This window comes from Pteropus medius, unplaced genomic scaffold, assembly GCF_902729225.1.
Source record: "Pteropus medius unplaced genomic scaffold, Ma_sr-lr_union100, whole genome shotgun sequence".
In the NCBI taxonomy this organism is placed as follows: Eukaryota; Metazoa; Chordata; class Mammalia; order Chiroptera; family Pteropodidae; genus Pteropus; species Pteropus medius.
The window spans coordinates 15,718,090-15,738,028 of NW_024344378.1; the positions used below are offsets into that span (position 1 = coordinate 15,718,090).

The 19,939-nt window shown below is 38.2% G+C and overlaps 1 protein-coding gene across 1 annotated transcript in view; it reads left to right on the forward strand.

The window, feature by feature from the left end:
* Positions 1-19,939, forward strand: part of SORCS1 (sortilin related VPS10 domain containing receptor 1) — a 452,195-nt gene that overhangs the window by 329,959 nt on the left and 102,297 nt on the right. The window contains exons 7-9 of the mRNA XM_039871262.1: positions 9,306-9,424; positions 11,912-12,001; positions 18,405-18,584. Coding sequence (XP_039727196.1) covers positions 9,306-9,424; positions 11,912-12,001; positions 18,405-18,584 — 389 coding nt within the window. The remainder of the gene's footprint in view (positions 1-9,305; positions 9,425-11,911; positions 12,002-18,404; positions 18,585-19,939) is intronic.

Here is a 19,939-nt window from a genome sequence, read left to right on the forward strand (position 1 = left end):
TTTTTAAACATAACCCAACTGTTGAGCAAAAAACATGGCATATTCTTATTGTTTTAATTTGCATCTATTTAATGAGGAGTGAGTTTAAGAATTTTTATTTCTTTCTCTTGGCCATTTGTATGTCCTCTACAGTAAACCTTCCAAAGATATTAAATCTTTTTAATGGCCTAGAAAAGATCGACACTTCGACATTTATTATCAAAGCTGCCACCACCACTCCAGCCAGCGACCCATCACTAGCACACCGACTGGCATTATTAAACCCCACATTTCATAGCCTTCATTTATATTCTTTCTCAATCAGTTAATTTATTAATAGTTTCTAGGGGAGAGGTTAGAGGTTTCCATTTCTGCTCAGCTTCAGAATCTGATAGCTTCCCACCACTCCCCAACACACTGGACGAATGCATTCTCACCTCTCTCCTTCTATCCCTACATCAAGCATTAAAGATGAATTAGTACAGCGACACTTAGCACTTTGCTTTTCTTTCTAACAGTGTCACGTTGACTCTGTTTTTCATACTGCAGGAGTCTCTTGATCTCAACAACTAGGGATTTCAACTTGGCCTCTCGGATTTAGTAGCCTAAAGATAGCCCTGCAAACCCACCAGAAAAGCATGAAATAAGATAACACAGGCCTCCACACACAGCAATGGAGAACCTGACATTGACAGTGCAGTCGCAGGCTCAGCTGGGCAGCTTTCAAATTCAGTTCTTTGTTCCCACTCTGTGCTCCTTCCTCTGCATCCTGTGTGTCCATCCATCCCGAGGATGAGAAGACAGAGGTGCACAAGACAAACTTGTCATCCCTGGACCTTAACTCTAGGACAGAGGTCTGGGTTTCCGTTGGGTCCTCAGGATCCCCAGGACTCAGCAGCACTGGTCCACATGATATGTAGATACATGGCAATGTCCACATGTTTGGAAAACTCCTAATGCTTCAGACTCCTGCTTAAAAAAAGAAAAAAAAAAGCATTGTAAAGATTGTAGCACTTACTCATACATCTCCCTTTGTCCTGTATGATCTCAGGCAACAATGATGCTAGTATCATACATTATATTCCTATTATTTTCCTGGTGCTGCTGCAAGAAATACTTTTCAGCTGCACTACATACACTAACTCTTGAAAGTGGGCCCTATTGTTATTTTCCTCATTGTAACTATGAGAAAAACGCAGCCTACAGTGATTGAATGTTTTACCATTGCTTCAGGGCTGGAATTTGAAGCCAGCTCTGGCTCACTCCAGACCTATTATTCATTCATTCACCAAATACTGCTAGACACGTATGCTATGGCAGGTACTCTTTTAGTCATCAATGAGACAGTAGGGGACTTGGTGAAGGCCCCGCTCTGCTGTCATAGAGTTTACCTTCTGTTTATCGGGGCCAGATTATAAACAAATGCATAATGTCAGGTGGTGATAAATTCTAGAAAGAAAAACAAAGCAGAGTAGGGAGATATAGATAGTGATTAAGGAGGAGGGGCTGTCAAGGAAGGAATCTCTGATAAGGTAGCATTTAATATTTGAGCCAAGTCCTTATGCAAGTAAGGGAGAGAGCTGGATGTCCACTTGGTGGAAAAGCATTCCAGACAGATGGAACAGCAGAAGCGAAGGATATGGCGTGTGGGGATGCTTGGCATGGTTGGGGTATTACGGACAGGCCAGATGGCTGGAATATAGAGGGGCAGGCAAATGTATCATCTGTGTTTGTTTATTCCACTATGGATGGCAGGGATTGAGCCTTATCGATCTTTGTGGAACAACTACAGCAGTCTAAGTACGATATTCGGTATTTAGGGCAATAAAAATAGAAAGTTATGGAATGAATTGAAACTACCCACGTCTCCGAGGAAGTTCTTTGTACGGACTCTTTGTCCTGGAATCAATCATATAACACGTGAACACATCTAAGTAAATATTCTACAAGCCGCACCTCCTCCCTCCCCCCCAAAAAAAACCCTGAAAAAGAAATTCTGTGTATTTTCTCTCCCACGCACTATATTTTTTTCATTCCTTCCTCCCTCTCTCCTTTCCATTTTTATTCATGCTTTTCTCCCTTCTTTCTTTTCTATGGTTGTTCTTCTCTCTTTCCCTCTGTCTTTGTCTTTCTAACCCCCTTTTTTCGTAGACTCAATTTGCAAAGTTACTGGAACAAATGCACTTCTCAGTTTTTTACAGGTAGGTGTGATCTCATGGATAAGCTTGTATTTTCTCAATTAAAACTAGATTTCTATTGTGGCTTTCTCACAGCACAGACAGATAGGATTTCATCCAACTTATCTTCCCTTCTTTCTCTCATGCCTCTGTTCGCTTGCCCAGTGCTCCTTTCTGGAATGGTGACTCATCTTTGTCATTGTCTTGAGTGGCCTTCTAGGCTTCTCTCAGCAACTCCATGAAGGCTTCCATGGAGTTTCCACCCTCACCCCCGCACAAGTAATTGTCTCCTCTGTGAGTTAGAGTTAATAGTGACATTATCTCTATCTTCAAAAGTACTACAGGCCCTGGGGGCACGAAAGGTCTACAATTCCATGTGATGCAAAGTGAAATAAATTCAGAGTCACAGGTGAAGTCTTGGCACAGAGTAGACCTTTTGTGGAAAGGTATAAAGGTTGCTCACCTATGGACCCTCAGCACCTGCACCTCTCCTGGGATGAACTCACCACATTGCATCAGAATTGGTGAATGACTTTTCTTTCTATTAAATTTTATGCCCTTTTATTCTCTCTTAGGTTCCCAATTCTAGCCCTGTGCTTGGTAAAAAATTTATGAGTTCAGAACTTTCTCAGTAGTAATCATGGCCTCCTGAATGTCCAAAAGCTAACAATAAAGATAATATTTAGAAAGTTATACTAGACAAAAATCAAAAGATTTCATAGAAGAAAGCAGAGTGCCAAAGGAGAATATTTGATCTAAGTTTATAATTTTCACAGAAATTTCTTATCTTCTGCATAGTCTTTCAGGTGCCAAGGCTAGAGTCTCACTTTTGAAGATCTCATTTTCTAACTGGTACGTGCCACAGAGGGTTCTAAACAAATAATAGAGCAATAGAAATAACAAAAGGAAGATTTATATGCAGAAGTATAGGCTTTAATAACTGAAAGTTAATGGGGATGGGGAAGTTTGAAAGTGCTCATGCTTACCTGCATAATTTATGGTTTTAAAATTAACCTTTTGCAATATTAAGACATATTAAAGGATTTGGTGCTAAGTAAATATTTGTTGAATGATTGAATCAATGGATAGAGTCCTAGTTATCTGTGATATATGTTTTTTTGCCCTGTATGTTTTTTTGCCCTGTTTTTTCACTAGCATAGGACTTATACAAATCTCATCCCTAAGTCTGGAGTTCTTCACCTGTGAAAAGTACTTTTCTCAATTTTTTTTCAAATTTAAAAAAGAAAAAGCGTATGATCCATTTAGCACAGTTTCTGACCAAAGGAGAGGTGCTTTGGTTATTTTGGAGGTTAATGCTGCTGCCATCAGTGGAGACATGCTGGGAAGGAAGAGGTCTTCCTGAGCCTCAGGAAAAACTCCACAGAAGAAATCTGAGGAAGTATTTGCACAGGGCAACAGGAAAGGAAAAGGCAGTTCAAACCAAGGGAATTCTCAGTGAACATTGGGTCTCAGCCAGGAATGAGCGTGCTGTTTACACGTAGCAGAAGTCCCGAAGACACAGACCTGCCAGCTGCAGGACAGACCTTTGTTTGTTCAGGCAGATGTGGGAGGAAACAGGTTCCAAAGGATAAAGAATGGTAACGATCTGTCAGTTCTTCAAGTAATAGTCTGATTTTTAACGTCCTTTTTTAGTTCTAAAATTCTAATAGCCTTCATTATGTAGAGAAAAAGTCTGAAGCCTAGATTGGTAAATGGCCTTCTCAGAGTTACACAGAATGTTGGAGATAGAGCAAGCACCTAGGGCATCACTCCAACAGGAAAGGGTACTTGCAAAACAATATGGTTGTGAGCTGGCTGGCCCTGTGCACTGGGTGCAAAGGTGACTTACACATCCTCCTCATATTCCTGGTTATGTTTCAGTTCTGCCCCAACCACTACCTCACACTGCCTGCACAGAATATTTGTTATCTATTGATTATGCAAGGAGAATAATTTTCATGGTGTTTTGAAAAATTACTTAAAAAAAAAAAACAAAAAAACTTTAACCCAAACCAAACATTGAGTATAGAAATAATGTCTCAGGTAGAAATGTCCGTAGTATACTTTACGGTATACTACAATGAGACACAATGAGCAGCCCTGGTGATCAAGGAGGGAGGACTTTAATGACAACTAGAGCCACCATTATTTGAACACGGTCCAGCCAGGCACTAGACTGAACACATTTCACGACTGAGGTCTTCAGTCATCACTGCTACTGGCAAGATGGCTCTCCTTTTTTCTCGCTTTACAGATCAGAGTTTAAAGAGGTCAGGTGAGGGCTTGAGTTTACCAAGCAAGCAGGCCAGGGTCTTGCAATTAAACCCTCGTTCCTCTGCTCAAATCCCGGCCTTTTAAAGGCAGCTTCCTTTCTCTAGATCATCACAGGTTGGGGAGGATGGAGAGTCCATTATTCCAAGCGGCAGCTGTTGCAGAAGAGTGAGAATGCTTGCAAAGAGAGCACAGTGCCCTCATTACCTATGGCAAGGAAAACATCTGTGTGGGAAAAGTAATGAAATTAATTCTAACATCTAACAGTTGCATATATTAATTGACATTAATTAATGCCAAATTACAAGATGCTTCCTATGGAATCGCATCATACGCTCACCAGAAATGAATATGGAAAGAGTTCATCATACTTAATGCTGTTACAGCAAGCCCTGAGGGGAATGAGTGATTGGTCCCTCCTTATGAAGCGCAGCCAATTTCTTTCTGTTGCCATGAGGAAGGGAAAGGGAACAAACCAGGAGCACTTTACCAAGGGCAGGCAGCTCAAAACTGATCATTTCCTTTCCACTTGAAATTTCACTTTGAACCACTCTGAGCAAGAAATGCTTTCCAGATTTCTTCCTGGGGTCTTTCTTGTGTCACCCAGTTGTACATTTGGTAATTCTCAGCCCAAGGACAGGCTCATGTGGCATGGGAGTGGAAGTAGATAGGACAAGCAGAGGAATTTGAGAGGATTTTCTAATTGTCATGAGTTGGATCTCCCAAGCCCACCTCCACCCCATACCCAACTCAATTAAGAGGTACTGACCAGAGATTTGCACACAAGTTGTCTGCCTTTCTCACATCACTGCCTCTGTACTATTGTTGACATCTCATGTATCTCGTATATATCTTGTATTCACTTTTTCTGTCCAAACATACATATACAGATATCTATATATATCCCTGACACAAAATTGAGTCCATATGTACATATTTTGGTAACCTACTTTTAAAAATCTCTTTATTTTGGAATAATTTTAAATAAATGGAAAAGTTGCCAAGACACTACAGCTTTACTCAGCTTCCTCTTATGTTAGCACCTCATACAACCGTGGTGCATTTTTCAAAATTAAAAAATTGACATTGATACAACATTATTAATTGGTAACCTATCTTTATAATATAAAACATATTAAGCATTTCTGTAAATTGCCATGTATTCCTTAGGAGCAGGATTTTAATAGCAAACTGTGCATGTTCCACTGTTTATTTAGTTATTCCTCTATTGTTGGCCATTTTGTTTTCTCTTATTTTTTAAAATTATAAACAACACTCTGATGAGCATTGAAGTAGCTAAATGTTTGCATAGATCATTGATTATTTTCTCAAGTAGAATTCTTAGAAATGAAATTGAGTTCAGAAGATGTTTTAAAGGATATTGATTCATATTGCAAAATTACCCCACAAAAAATATAAATGTTGCAGAGCTTTTTGTTTGTTTGTTTTGTATCTGAGTGTATCCACTGATGCTTAGATGGAAGCCAAAATATACTAATCGATGGACCCCAAACTTGCTAGGATTTTTCGTGCAACATAGTATAGTGGAAATAAACCAGACTTGGAATCAGGCCAACCGGGTTTGAAACCCCATACTGCCATTTCTATAACTACCATCTCCTTGAGCTTTATTCTCTTTATCTACAAAAATCAATTGATATATTTTACTTTATAGTGTTGTGAATATAAAATGTATTAAATAAATGTGAACATACTTCAGACTACCAAGCACATAGATGATCAACAAATGTTAGTTTTCCTGTGTTTTTAAATTGACCCCAAATCTCTCATATTTATAATTTCTTTATAATTGTTATAAATATTAAAAGTTTATTTTTATATTTTCCATATTATGCTTGTTCAGGGGCTTTTGAAGAGGACGTTGAGGTCTTAAAAAAGAAACTCAGACCCCATTGCAAATAAAACAAGCACTGTGTATCCATTAAGAAGCCTTCATTAGGTGGCAGTCTTAGAAATTCTAATTGGAAGTTGAATTTGTAATTTGAATCCCAAGAGTTTTTAATCAAGAAACTTTTGATTCAGTTTGGTTAATCATTGTTTTTTATTAATTATCTCACATAACGAGAAGCACAGGGAAAGGGCAGCTGTAAGCTCAGTATAATCAGGAGCTCGATGATGTCATTAGAGAAGAGATCCCTCCTATCTTTTTGTCATACTTGTTATGTAAGCTTAACTGTAAGAATGGCTCCTTTGTGTGACAGGAAGATTAGAGCAGTTCTAAGCATCACGTTGGGACACAGTGTTGAACAGAAGCAGAATAAGGTATTCCATATCTCCTGTACCTTCCTACAACCCCTTAAAAGAGCTCCCTCACTTCTCATTTATTACAACTGGATTTAAATGCCCTTGCCTAAAGCAACCAATGGCAAGGAAATAAGAAGACCTTGGGTGGGTGTAGACCCAGTAAGGTCGATCCTCGCATTCAGGAACTTCTGAGTTACATGGAGGAAAGATGGGCCAATGGGTACAGTATTGGCTTTTCAGCAAAGAGGTCTGGAGGTCTAGGTATTGGACAGGTCACCAACAGTACGTGATACAGAAATATAACTGGAGTACCAAATTCAGTTTAAGCAGTTTTCTTAAGCACGTACTATGTCCCCCAGACTGATCTAATCATTATGAAAGAACAAAGGAAAACAGGAATGTTAACAGTATTGATAATAACAACTGACATTTATACAAGTTAGAGTTTCAGAATATTTAGCCTATTTGTTATTGATTTCATTTAATTCTTAGAACTAAACTGTAAGATGGTCGACCTTGGCATCTTGATTCAATGAATGAAGGTGGCAAGAATAAGGAAGACTAAGATTTCCTTTGAACTATGCAGTTAGTAAGTGACAGCACCAGAACTTATGCCCAGGTCTCATACTCACCAGTCTTCATTGTTTCTATGACCCCAATCTACCTTCTGAAAAACAGAAGCCAACTGAGTTGTACAAGTGTCTGATGGACTATGAAGTTGCAAGGTAAAGGTTTTGTGTGCTATAAAGAGGACCATTCTGAGAAAAGTTAAGTCCTAGAAGTTGTCTATAAGGAGAAAGATCTTGAGTTATGCATTCAGGAACTTCTGAGTTACATGGAGGAAAGATGGGCCAAATTGTATAAGAATTGTATAAAATTGTATAAGAATGTCTGAAAAAAAAAAGATAGAGAAGTGTGAGTAGAAAGTTTTCCTTTAGTTTATCATTGACATGTTTTTCAGCTGATCAAGATGGGCAAAGTACTTGTATCCTCATTTGTCATCCCTACACACATCAGCTAGATGGAAGAAGGTTGCAGATAAAGCCTTCCTCCTTCATTCACCTGAGAGCTTATCAGCAGCTACATCAGCCATTGGTCAGATGGAGCAAACATGCATACCCCTCCCCTAGTGACTCTCCTGGTAGAATGCAGGGATACACACGTTCCTTAAGTAAAAGTGGTCTTGGAAATTTCCTTAAGAGGAATTAGTGAATCCTTATATCTAACTCTACATGCTATTGCCTATCCCCATTTCATGTAAATAATTATCTCCTGATTTTTTCATTTGGAAGAGAAGATTTCTGCATACATCTCTGATGTCCTAAAATCAGACCTACCATTCATGAAGCATCAAAAAAGTAAAATAACTTCCCTTTGCATTCAAAAAGATACATTCCAGTAAAGAGGCATGTTCCGATGAATATTTATTTATTGCCTCCTATGTTCCAAGAACAGTGTTAGAACATAGGGGTACAGCAGTGAACAACAAAATCTTCATGGAGATTATATTCTAATGGTGGGAGAGGGTGAGAAATAAATAATGAACAAGGTAATTTTATATAAATTAACTTGAAGGTAAATCATTCCATGAAGGGAATTTACAGGATGGTGTATGGTAGAAAGTAATCATGAGAGATCCTCAAAAGTAACAATGAGCGGAAATCTGAAACTTTCTTTCAGAACAACCTGAGCAGAAGCATTTTAGGCAGAGGAAACACAAATGAAAAGTTTCTAAAGAGGTAGAAAGTTTGGCTAAGTCTCTGAACATCAAGTAGGCCAGATTAGAAGAATCACAGGGAGGGAAGAAGAAATTAGCAAGAGGGGAGGTTAGAGCAGCGGAGAGTAGAGGGTATGAATTTATTCTAAATGCAAGGAGGGAAAAGGATTTTAAGTAAGGAAATGACATCTGAAGAGTAGAGAGGCCAGAATAATTGTGGTTGAAAAATAAGGATAACCTCCTTAATACACTATACTTCCAGCAACAGAGTTCGGATTTATTTAAGAATTATTATTATAAATTCGTCTTCTATTATAGAGTCTCTAGTGAAAATCCAGGTCTTAGTTTGTTTACTCATTTCTGAAATGAGAACAAGGTTTTTGACTCAGGAATCCCCTCTCTATTGTTATACTTCTAATTAATGGAAGAAACCTTTATCTTGACATAGAACCTTATTATTTATAACAACAGCATTTCTAGCATGAAATGATTGATGATTGCATATGTGTGTGTGTTTTCCCTATTGGTCAATCAAAAGTCAAAGTGCAAACGTGAAGGCTATCGAGAAAAAATAACACTGAAAGTACAACTATTAATGCCAGTTTTTGAAAATATTTTCATGTGGGTTTAGAAGAGAAAAAAATGAATTAACAAGAATTTAGTATTCTAGGATGGCAGGAGTTGGTAGAGGCACTGGGAGATAGTGGTGATGGTGTTGATAGCAAGTGAGTAAAATAATAATTATAATTTTAACATAATAATGATTACAGTAATGTAGTTAACAAAGAATGTGAGGTTTATTTAAAGACTTGAAATAGCAAGGGTAATAGAAAATGTCCACTCTGACTCTAATAACATTGTGTGTATTTCTCCACATCCCTAATTTTTCCCCCCAGATTCGCAGTACCTAACTTGCCGAATGCAGAACTGCACAGAGGCCAACAGAAATAAACCTTTTCCAGGCTACATTGACCCAGATTCTTTGATTGTCCAGGATGATTATGTGTTTGTTCAGGTATGAAAGATCCACTTCTCTTGATTGTCTCAAAGGCATTTTCCCATTTCTCTCCCTAATGCAGCTCCATTTGCTGCTTCCTCTCCCTTAAGAGAGAGAGAGAAAACACACACACACACACACACACACACATTATTTTTTGCAACAAAAGAAATATTACCAAATGTAGAAGCTTATATATTAACAGACTATCAATGAATTCCTCTGGGCAGTGTCTGGAGGACCTTATCAACAGGGCATCACGGCTTCACGAAGGCACGCCGATCAGAGTACTAAGATTGTTTCCAGATGATGCACAGTTCCATTCCTCCACCTCGTTTGCATCCCTAAGAAACTCCCCTCTGTCATCAGGTGGACTGAGCAGATATGTCAGTCTCTTCCACTCAGGAGGATGGTCAGCCAGTCAGCCTCTTCCATGATATCCACCTTAAAAATAGAGAAGCAGGTACAAACAGGAAGCTTTGGGGTAGCTGAAGGTTGTGGCAGGGAAAAGGTGGTGAGTAATCAGCCATTATTGTCATGCACTGACTGTGATTAAGATAAAGAGAGTTTAGAGGAGATATATTCAGACAGGGTTTTCACCTCCCAAGAGAGTAGGAGACAGTTTGAAGAGCTGAAGTTTCATGAGTGGTTAGAAGAGACAAGAAACAAGAATACTTTACAATTTTTTCATTTAAGGAACATCTTAGGCTTATTTGGACAAGGCATTTAAAAATTTAGTTATTTCTCTCCATGTTAAAAATGACAAAGGTACAATTGCTAAGTAGTATGTACGTATGTGTAATTTCACTATGATTGGGGCACATTCTAGACACGATCATGTTTATTTAAGAAGAAATCATAGTTTAGAATATTTAATTCTATTGTTTGAGGAAGCAAATGTTCAAAATGCTCAATACGAGGCTATATATTTTAAAAATGTTTCACAAATGATTACACACTCATACACATACAGACACACACATTTCCTTTTTCTTCAGGAAAATGAGTAATGAATACTCTGATAACTTCAGCATCAATTATCAAGTGATACTGAAATGGTTACATACATTGGTTCTCTCTCTAATTCATTTTTCTGTCAGTGTTCCTTCCAAGAATCTTTTCTGTTTTCTAATAATAATTTATAATTCACATATATGACTCACAAATGAAAATTAATTCTTCATTTAGAGTCTTGGGTATTTTCTACCCATGACACTATGAACACAGCCCTGTAACCCATCACTAGGACTAAAAAGTGATCTTGCCATGTAATGGTAAATAATGATAACTTGCCAGTCATGTTTTTATGTGTCTTGATGAACAGTCGTTCAAAGCATATGTTGACATTCTGAGTATGCAAACTTTAGCTGACACTCAAACTCCAGAAATTTAGATGGGTTAAGAGTAGGTACACAAATTTGTAGAAATGAATAGTAGAATGGTGGTTTTCAGGGGCTCAGCGGTAGGGAAATGTTCAAAGGGTACACACTTACAGCTATAAAATGAATAAGTTCTGGGGAGCTAATATATAGCATGGTGACTGCAAATAACAATATTGTATTATATACTTGAAAGTTGTTGAGAGAGTGGATCTTAAACGATATGACTACCCACCAAAAAAATCATAATTAAGTGAAGGGATAGAGGTGTTAATTAACCTTGTTTATGGTAATTATTTTGCAATATATATGTGTATCAAATCATCACGTTGTACACTTAAACTTACATGTGTATATGTCAATAATATCTCAACAAAGCTGGGGGGAAAACGAGTGGCTACAAAGGACAGAGAGGTTGGCGGTGGGACCCTTGATGCTTTGCACTGAATGGTGCTCATGCTGAGGTGGAGCCCACACCCCTTCTTGCCCTCCTTCACGCATCTGGGGTTCATTAGACTGTATGTCTTAGACAAACTTGGGGGAGGGAGCTTACAATTCATTGCTGGGAGATAGAGATCTAGAATTATTTTGGACCATGGTCCTGGCCTGACTTTCCATCAAAATGTCAGCAGCACTGTTGTATGTGGAACATGCTCACAGCCATCAATGTGACAGCAGAAAACTGGAATTCAGTGCACAGAGATGTGAGACTCCAGCTCTGCCACTGTGTGACCTGGACCATTTCCTTCTGATATGGCATGGGGGCCGGTTGGTATGGCTGTGGTCTTTGGGCTAAATAACCGGACCCAGGATAGGCATCGATCCAATATACCCTGAGGCTTGTATCATTAAAAACAATTAATAACTGAAAATGGTTCCTGGCTTCTGAGCCACAGTGTAAATTGAAGAATTGTATTTTTGTCCAGTGGGTTAAATTTTGGCTTCTGACCAACTCGTATACACTATTTAAGTTGTTTTTGAACTGAATGCCAATTCTTTACACTTGCCCACAGTAGTTGTTCACGCTGTTGTGTTGGCAGCCATCCCTTCCATTCAGTGGCTGTTCTTCTATGACCTGTAACTGTTATAGTAACTCTTCTTATCAACCTTTGTGTTTATGATCCAGCTGACATCAGGAGGACGGCCACATTATTACGTGTCCTACCGAAGGAATGCATTCGCCCAGATGAAGCTTCCCAAATATGCTTTGCCCAAGGTATGGTTTGAATCAATTTCTTCCTTTCAGTATTTCCTCTGATTGATGTATTCCCACCTCTACTCTCTTTCCCAAGCACTCTTTCAGTCTCTCATAGTAATTTATTTCTTTTCCTCCTCCGTCTGTTTCTCAAGTTCATTTCGCCTTTTATATTTTTGGCCTATCACATCACCGTCCCTTCTCTCTCAGCAACCTCTCTCTCTCTCTGTCTCTATCTGTCTCTTTCTCTCTCTGAAATTCTTGCTGTAAGTACATCTGATTAAGTCGATAACTGATTTGCTTTTACTTTTTAATAGTAAAAATTTTCAAGCAGTATGTATTGGTTTTCCAGCAAGGCAGAAAATGTGCTTTGGGTACACAATGTCTCAGTATGATGTGTTTTCATCCCTTTTTTGTTGATGTTATTAGTTATTGAGAGATGATGCAACTATATGGTATCCAACCTTTGCTTTCTTGCTTTCTTATGAGACTGATTGTCTTTAGAGTTCTGAGACACAGCTAATTTTTTTTTTTTGACTGCCTCAAAGACATACTCCTTTGAAAATAGACAAAAATTAAAAACCCTCAACTGCTGAAGTCCGGGGCTATCTTTCTCTAAGCATGGAAGAACTATGTTAATATGGAGCGCCACCTAGTGGAGGTCAAACTGACTCGGGAACTCAAAGCTGTGGATTTGCGGTCTTGCTGCCATTATGTGTATTTTAAGTGGTCAGAACTTATTAACGTATTATATTGCTTGATCTTAGAGCAACAGAGATGTGTGTGGCTATAAGAAGAGGATTGTGTAGACTTAAATATAGTTCTAGCTCAACTTTGAAACTTTTGGATCATACAAAGGACATAAAGAACTTGTTTTGATTGAGTTTTCATGACTCTATCTCTTGTATCCATGACTTTGTAGTATGTTGTCTTGAACCAAAGCCAGTTAGCTGCCCAGGAAATCATGTGATAGGTATAGCACAAGAGCATTGCAGGTCTCCTATTCTGGGAGAGCCAATGGTAGCCAGCTATTCTGGCTTTTCCAGGCAAAATTCTCCTTCTTGGCCATCAGTCTGCCCTTAACCCTAGCATAGTGAAAGGTGGGCTATAAACTTCAGCCCATTAGAGATAATAACACACATTAAATTGCACTATTAACTCCGAAGAACTATATGCAGGTTAGTACTTATTATTTTCAGCTTCTAGGAGATTCATGACAGTGGTAATTGCCCAGAACTATATGTCTCTGCCTGTGTACATTTAAATCCTCCTTGCTCTTGATTTGGCTTAAAGTGTTTACCAAAAAGACAAGAACTTACGGCTTTGAAGTTGTGCCTTAGATGATAATTGAGTAAAGTCAGTATGTGAAAGGAAAACTGAATATTGTTAAAATTACCCTTGATAACCTCTTAGAAAGGCTCGTGAGGGAGATGAATGTGTTACCTCAGTAAGTCCAACAGAGCTGGTTTTTCTTTCCCTCAAGCACTGAAATAAATTGCTGTTTCTTTCATTGACCAACAAATGAAGTAGTTGTACTGCAAGATTTATACCTTTAAAGACAAGAATTATACTCAATGCAGTGAGATACTCTTGTTCAAGAGGCATGTGAGAATTGAGGCCAAATTAGTAAATAGCAAAATCAAGTCACTCATCTCATGCTCTCTCTTGGGAATATACTTTTGGAGTGGAATAAGTCTCTGCCAAACCAAATACTATTTGCAGCAGAATTGAGGCTAGGACTTTAGTCTCCTGACTCAAACTAGCATTCTTTATATAATATTTTTCTTCCCTTGGAATAAATCAATAGCTTCTATTATTAGAAGATAGCAATATCCTCCAAAATTTTGATAATCTGAGGGGCATCAAGAAAAAAATTCCCATTGACCTTGGAGCCCTAGAAATAGAAGTTTAAAATCAAAGAAACATCTTTGGACCTGTTGCTGGAGCGTTAGGAAACACACACTTTGTATTACTTGTTCAGAGCCATCGCACACATCACTGTTGACAGTTGCCCCCAGTGGCATCTAGCCAATCTAGGAGGAAAAGTTTTACTTTAAACTCAAATCAGCTGTCTGTCTTCTCCCTCCTGCTCTCTCAGATGAGCATGTTCCATTACTTAGCCTCATCTGAGGTCTGAGGGTAGACTGCAGTGATTCATTTAGCTTGTCTCCAGAAAAATAGGAACCCAAAGAGCAAATGAATGTATTAATTTATCCGAGTGAGTGTTTATTATTTAAAGCAATGGGATACCTCTTTACAGCCCCATTACACCTTCAAAGAGAAGCCCCAGCTTGGGCTGAGTGATCTACTGTGAGGTACAGATATTTCATGGTCCTCTATCAAAGCCAGGACTGCTGCAGCTGGAAAAAAACAAAGTTTCATGTCTGCCAAAGGAATCGAGACGAACCAGCACTTTCATGCTTAAATTTTCTTTAATCGTCCACTGCCATTGTATCAGCCCTTAAAAGACTATAGTTAACCCGAGCTGTGTCAGGAAAAAAAAAGAAAGAAGATTTAATATAATGGTAAAGATGACCAGAGAGGGGGATGGGGAGAGTTTAATATCGCTGTTGCTATTAAGAGCATGAGGCCTGCCAGATAGGGAGACATAGTGACAGTTTCCTTCCCTTAACTTACTTGGAGCTCATTTTGAGCTACTCAAGTGAGATAAATGAGGCAATACATATGAAAGTGCTTTGAGCATTTCAGAGGACAGATACTCTATAAAAGCAAGGTAATATTATTATTAGTATGGATCTAGTTGTCTGGATGGTAAAAGATCGATGTGAACTGCGGGGGGGTGTGGTGCAAAGGCTGCTTGATTCCCAGCAGGAGATCTGCATTCCAGACCTATATCTGTCGCCAACCTGCTTCGAAACCTTGGGTTGGTTTATCAATTTCTCTTTCCCTGTTTTGTTTCTCTCTCTCTCTCTCTCTCTCTCTCTCTCTCTCTCTCTCTCTCTCTCTCTGTGTGTGTGTGTGTGTGTGTGTGTGTGTTGTTTGTTTTGGTTTTTACATTTTAAAATAAGGAGCTTAGATTCATAACAATATTTTTCAGAATTAAATGTCCTTAGAGATGCTTCATGAAAGTTTGGTTCTATGATCAACTAATTTCCAAAAAATAAATAAATTCTAGTCTGTGTTTCTTGCCTAGAGAGTAAAAATAACTAGCTAGTTTGTTGAAGTCTCTAGGATGTCCTGTGAGTAAGAAAGCTATACAATTCAGCATTAACCGAAACATTTTACCAAAGGACACATTTTTTAATCTATTGAACTTTAACAGTGCTTGTGTCCTATGGAACAGACTATGGGAAACACTCTAGTAGACCTCAAAGATCACTTTTTGGTCTAAAATTTTGTAGCTCAGTAAATGCATTCAGCATAAAGTATCACTTTGGAAGGAAGAGCACATTTTCCTTGAGAAGAAGATGATGTAGGCAAGAAGAAAAAAAAAAAGATGTTGTTTAAATATGGCAAACCTTTCCATTAAAATGTTCAAGATGAACATCATTTTTGACGTATTTAATTTTAGATTATGTGGAGAGAAAGACACCAGACCTTGGTCCTTATCTAGAGGTGGCCATTTTAATCTGCTCTTGCAATGCAGCTGGTTCTCTAAATGATATAAACACTTGATGCATCTATGTTTTCAGTTCTACATCTAAATATGAAAGGTTTGAGCAAGCTGAGTTAGTATAGAAGATCTACTCTAACCAGTAAGATTTAATCAGGTGTCTATTGTGACCCAGATCTCAGAGATTCACTAGTACACAAATTTACTCCAAAGGCACAAGAATTAGTTTTACAGGGGCCAGGTTATTACAAAATATTTTAACTTGAAATTAGGGATGATTCTACATCTTGCTGACATGAATTGGGAATAGTTATTTAAGGAGTCTAAATGCCTGGCTACGAATTTTGATCTTTATCCTGTAGGAAATGAGGAGGTTTGCCATCTTTTGTTGAATGGCTCTCACAATAATTTCCACAGCTAATGCCCTCCATTAGAAAGAAACAAAACACTTGAGTTAAACAATTTTCATTGAGTATATTAGTTAGCACCCTAACATTTTCAGTGAACAGAAAGGCCAAATCAACCTTGCTTAATCAACAAAGAGAATTTAAGGGCTTGCGTAACTAAAAATCACTAGCATGTATGGAGCAGATGCTAAGTGCCAGGCACCATCATAAGTGCTTAACATTCACTGGCTGATTTAATTCTCCCAGCTCCATGGAGTGCATATGATTATCTCTATTTTGCAGGTATAAATCTTGAAGCACAGAGTTCAATTCGCACAGCTAAGTTATAGAATTAAGATTTAGCCTCAAGTAATTTTACTTAAAACCTGTTTTTAAACCATTGTACTCTACTGTCCTCTCCATCTGAAAAATTTACAGGTGGAGCAGGCTTTCTAGCTGTCTACATTGAAAGATTTAAAGAATGTCACAGAATTTGGCCTATCGTTCTTTACCTTCTGAGACTATTTTCTTCAGAATTGGCCTCATCCTGTACCTCCAAGATATGTCTCCATCAGATTTAGATTTTTAAAAATTCTTACTGTTTACAAATCAATAGTAAGAGATGCTTTTTTCTTTCTCTCTAACAATTCCAGCTTCATTCTAGAATCGTGTGTTCTTGACTTTGCTTTGGTCGTATATACATCACTGATCCAACTGCTATCATCAGGGAAATTGAATATTCTGAATGCTAGACCTACAACTGCACTACTGTGCTCAGAGTAACAAAGATTAAGTAAAAGGAAGAAATTTGTCTGAGAAGGATAAGGATTTTTTTCAAAGAAAATCAAGATAAAATTATCAGAAGAAACGTAAATAGACATTGGGTTGATATAAGCAATGGCCAACTTTTATAATTAGTTTTCATTATTGAGCACATTGAATTAATGGGCAGGATTCTTTTTTGGCCTCCCTATTCTGGATTCTTTCTATTAAAGTGTTACCAAACTCTAGAATATGGCATGTGAAGCCTGAGTACAGGTGAAGTATACAAAACCCTTGAGATAGACTTCCTTCTGGGATCGAGTTCACACTGATCAACACTAAAGAAGAGGGAAAGACTTGTTTCTATATGTCTACAGTACAGTCAGAGCTGAATTGGTAATCAATTGATTGAAAGAACATGGGCATATGAGAAATTTGGGTTAGAAGTTAGGTTGAATTTTTCAGCACTGAAATTGTAGCCAAGGAAGACTGACAAATCTCCTAAAGTTTTTTCAAGGATAGAGAGTGGTCCATCTGGGAAGATGTGAATACTAAGCTACACAAAGGCCAAGATTCTCTCTATATTTTTCTTCTCCTTTTGTGCTTATGTGCAATTCTGTTTTGTTTTGTTTTGATTTGATTTTTGGTTTTTGGAAGTTATACTAATGTCTGCCACCTTGCGCAAAGAGTGAAAGGCTGCCAAGGGCACATGAATAGGCATCTACTAAAGAAGATGGCAAGAGTTGGGGTGAGACAGCAAGCCTTGGTCCGAGTCAGCTTTGCTCAGAGCATCCACTTCTCTGGAGTTCTGAATGGGGGAAGAAGGATTTAGAATTCTCACCCCAGGAATATCTGTTCACTGCCTACGCATTACCTTTGCCTTGTTTCTATCTTCCAGGACTACCATGATCTGAAAACATCATCAATTATGCAGACTATTTTTTTTCCCCTTTTACTTAAGGTTTCCTGCAAAACTTCTCAGAATGAAGGTTTAGATAAACAGCTAAATCCTTGAACACTCATTAACATGAAGATTAGTGCTTTGGGGTTTTATCAGGTGAATATTATTCCTCAAGGGCTTCTGGGGGTTGCTGAGCCTTAGGACAGTGCTTCTCGAACTTTAATGTGCATATTAATCACCCATGGATCTTATTAAAATGCAGATTTTGATTCAGTAAGTGAGGCCTGAAGTTCTGTGTGTCTAACAGGCTTGCAGGTATTGTCATGCTGTTGGTTCCTGGACCACACTGAGAGAGGCTGGATTTGTCTATTTTCTCTCTATCCTTTTAGCTTTTTCTCACATTTGCCCCACATAAGCCTTTTGATCACATGCCTTGTTGTCTGAGCATATAGCATATAGTTGCTTGGCAAATATATTAGAGTGAACGAAGTCATACCTATTTGAGAAAGTATTTTTCAAATCATCTCATGAGGCAATTAAATTATAACTGAACTATCAAGCATCCCTCTGTTCTATTGTCTCATGACCTTACTACTTAACCCCATAAGTGAGAAAGGAAATATACGAAAAACACCTAACTAATTATTAGTGCACAAATATGCTAAAGGAAAATTTCCATCTTTTGTTATAGTTGCCTTAAGTGCCCATTCCAGTATTCCTCATTATGTTTCACACTCTTTGGATGCATGTTGGATTAATTTAAAAAACTCTTCCTCTTCCCTTTTCTGTGTCTTGCTGTAGGACATGCATGTCATCAGCACAGATGAGAATCAAGTGTTTGCAGCGGTCCAAGAATGGAACCAAAATGACACATATAACCTCTACATCTCAGACACCCGAGGTGTCTACTTCACCCTGGCCTTGGAGAATGTCCAGAGCAGCAGAGGCCCTGAAGGCAATGTCATGATCGACCTTTATGAGGTATGTCACAAGGCATGTGTGGTCCTGAGCTACTGCAGGGCTGGGACTGGCCAATAAAAGCCCAGCATTGGCTATTTCCGCCATCGGTTTGATTACAAAGAAATTATATGGCCTTATCCCATTTGAGAGAGGGAATGAGTTGCAGAACAATTGTATTGATTACTTTGCAATCATAGAACAGCTTTGAAAGGAATCCTTTTATCTCCAAGTTCACAGTCCATGAAGCCCCAGAGGACTTGGAGAGTGTCCTGAGAAGTAGTGAAACAGTTAAAGGACTTGAACTAGAGTGATCTGAGTGTGCAATGTGAAAATAGCCTTGAAGGCTGTCAGGTTGTAGAGCAAAGAGGGCAGAGCTTCCTTATCTCTCTCTGAGGAAAAGAATGAAGGGGCATCTTTTCATGGCATCAGGAGACACTCCCTTGGACTTGAACACCTTTATAACTAGATAACCTCCATTGGCTAATTGCCATTCTCTCCAGGAACAATGAATGAGATAAGATTAATAAGCCTTTCCTCAATCAGGAGTGGAGACCAGAGACAAAAAGAAGAGTTTGTGGGTCTTTCCTAAGGGAACTTTGGCCCTTTGTTTCTCAAAATGACCAAGATTAAAAAAAAATCATATATGTTGGATCAGTTAGCTTTCATGCAAACACCAAACACTAATTGCCATTTACAGTTAAAGCATAATTAGGTAGAAATAAAGCTGTTATTTGGGGATGGATTTTAGCCATTTGTCAGTCTTATCGTATGCTATAAAGGATTTATAATGGCTTATAATGACTCATTAAAAAACATATTCAGAATTTGAGAAGTATAATCATATATCTATATTCTATCTGAAAAAAGTACTAACTGATTCAAATATGCGCTGTCATAATAATACTATTGTTTGGTTGAGTACAAGTTCAGATTGTTTGTATAAGGAAAAGCAAGGGAATCATAGCCAGAATGTCAAAGAAAGAAATCAATGTCCCTTAAGAAATTTAAACATATCATTTCAATTCCTTTAAATGCTATCTATACTCCTTATCCTGAAGGGGCTCTTGCGGACATTTTTTCAGTATTTAAACTTCTCTCTCTATATAAAAGCACATTAACAAACTGTGCACCTAATTCAGAGTCCAAGGATTTGTCAAAGAAATGACAAATTATGGTAGACTATGGTAGACTAGCATAGGACATAGTGTGTGTGTGTGTGTGTGTGTGTGTGTGTGTGTGTGTGTGTATGTGTATTTGTATTTAGGAAAATGCATTACAAACCTTTTTATGTATTTACAAGTTTATTCCACTTCTTTTCCTGCCCGTGTTCCAGATAAATATAGTATCATATATCTCAGCCTCAAACCAAACATATA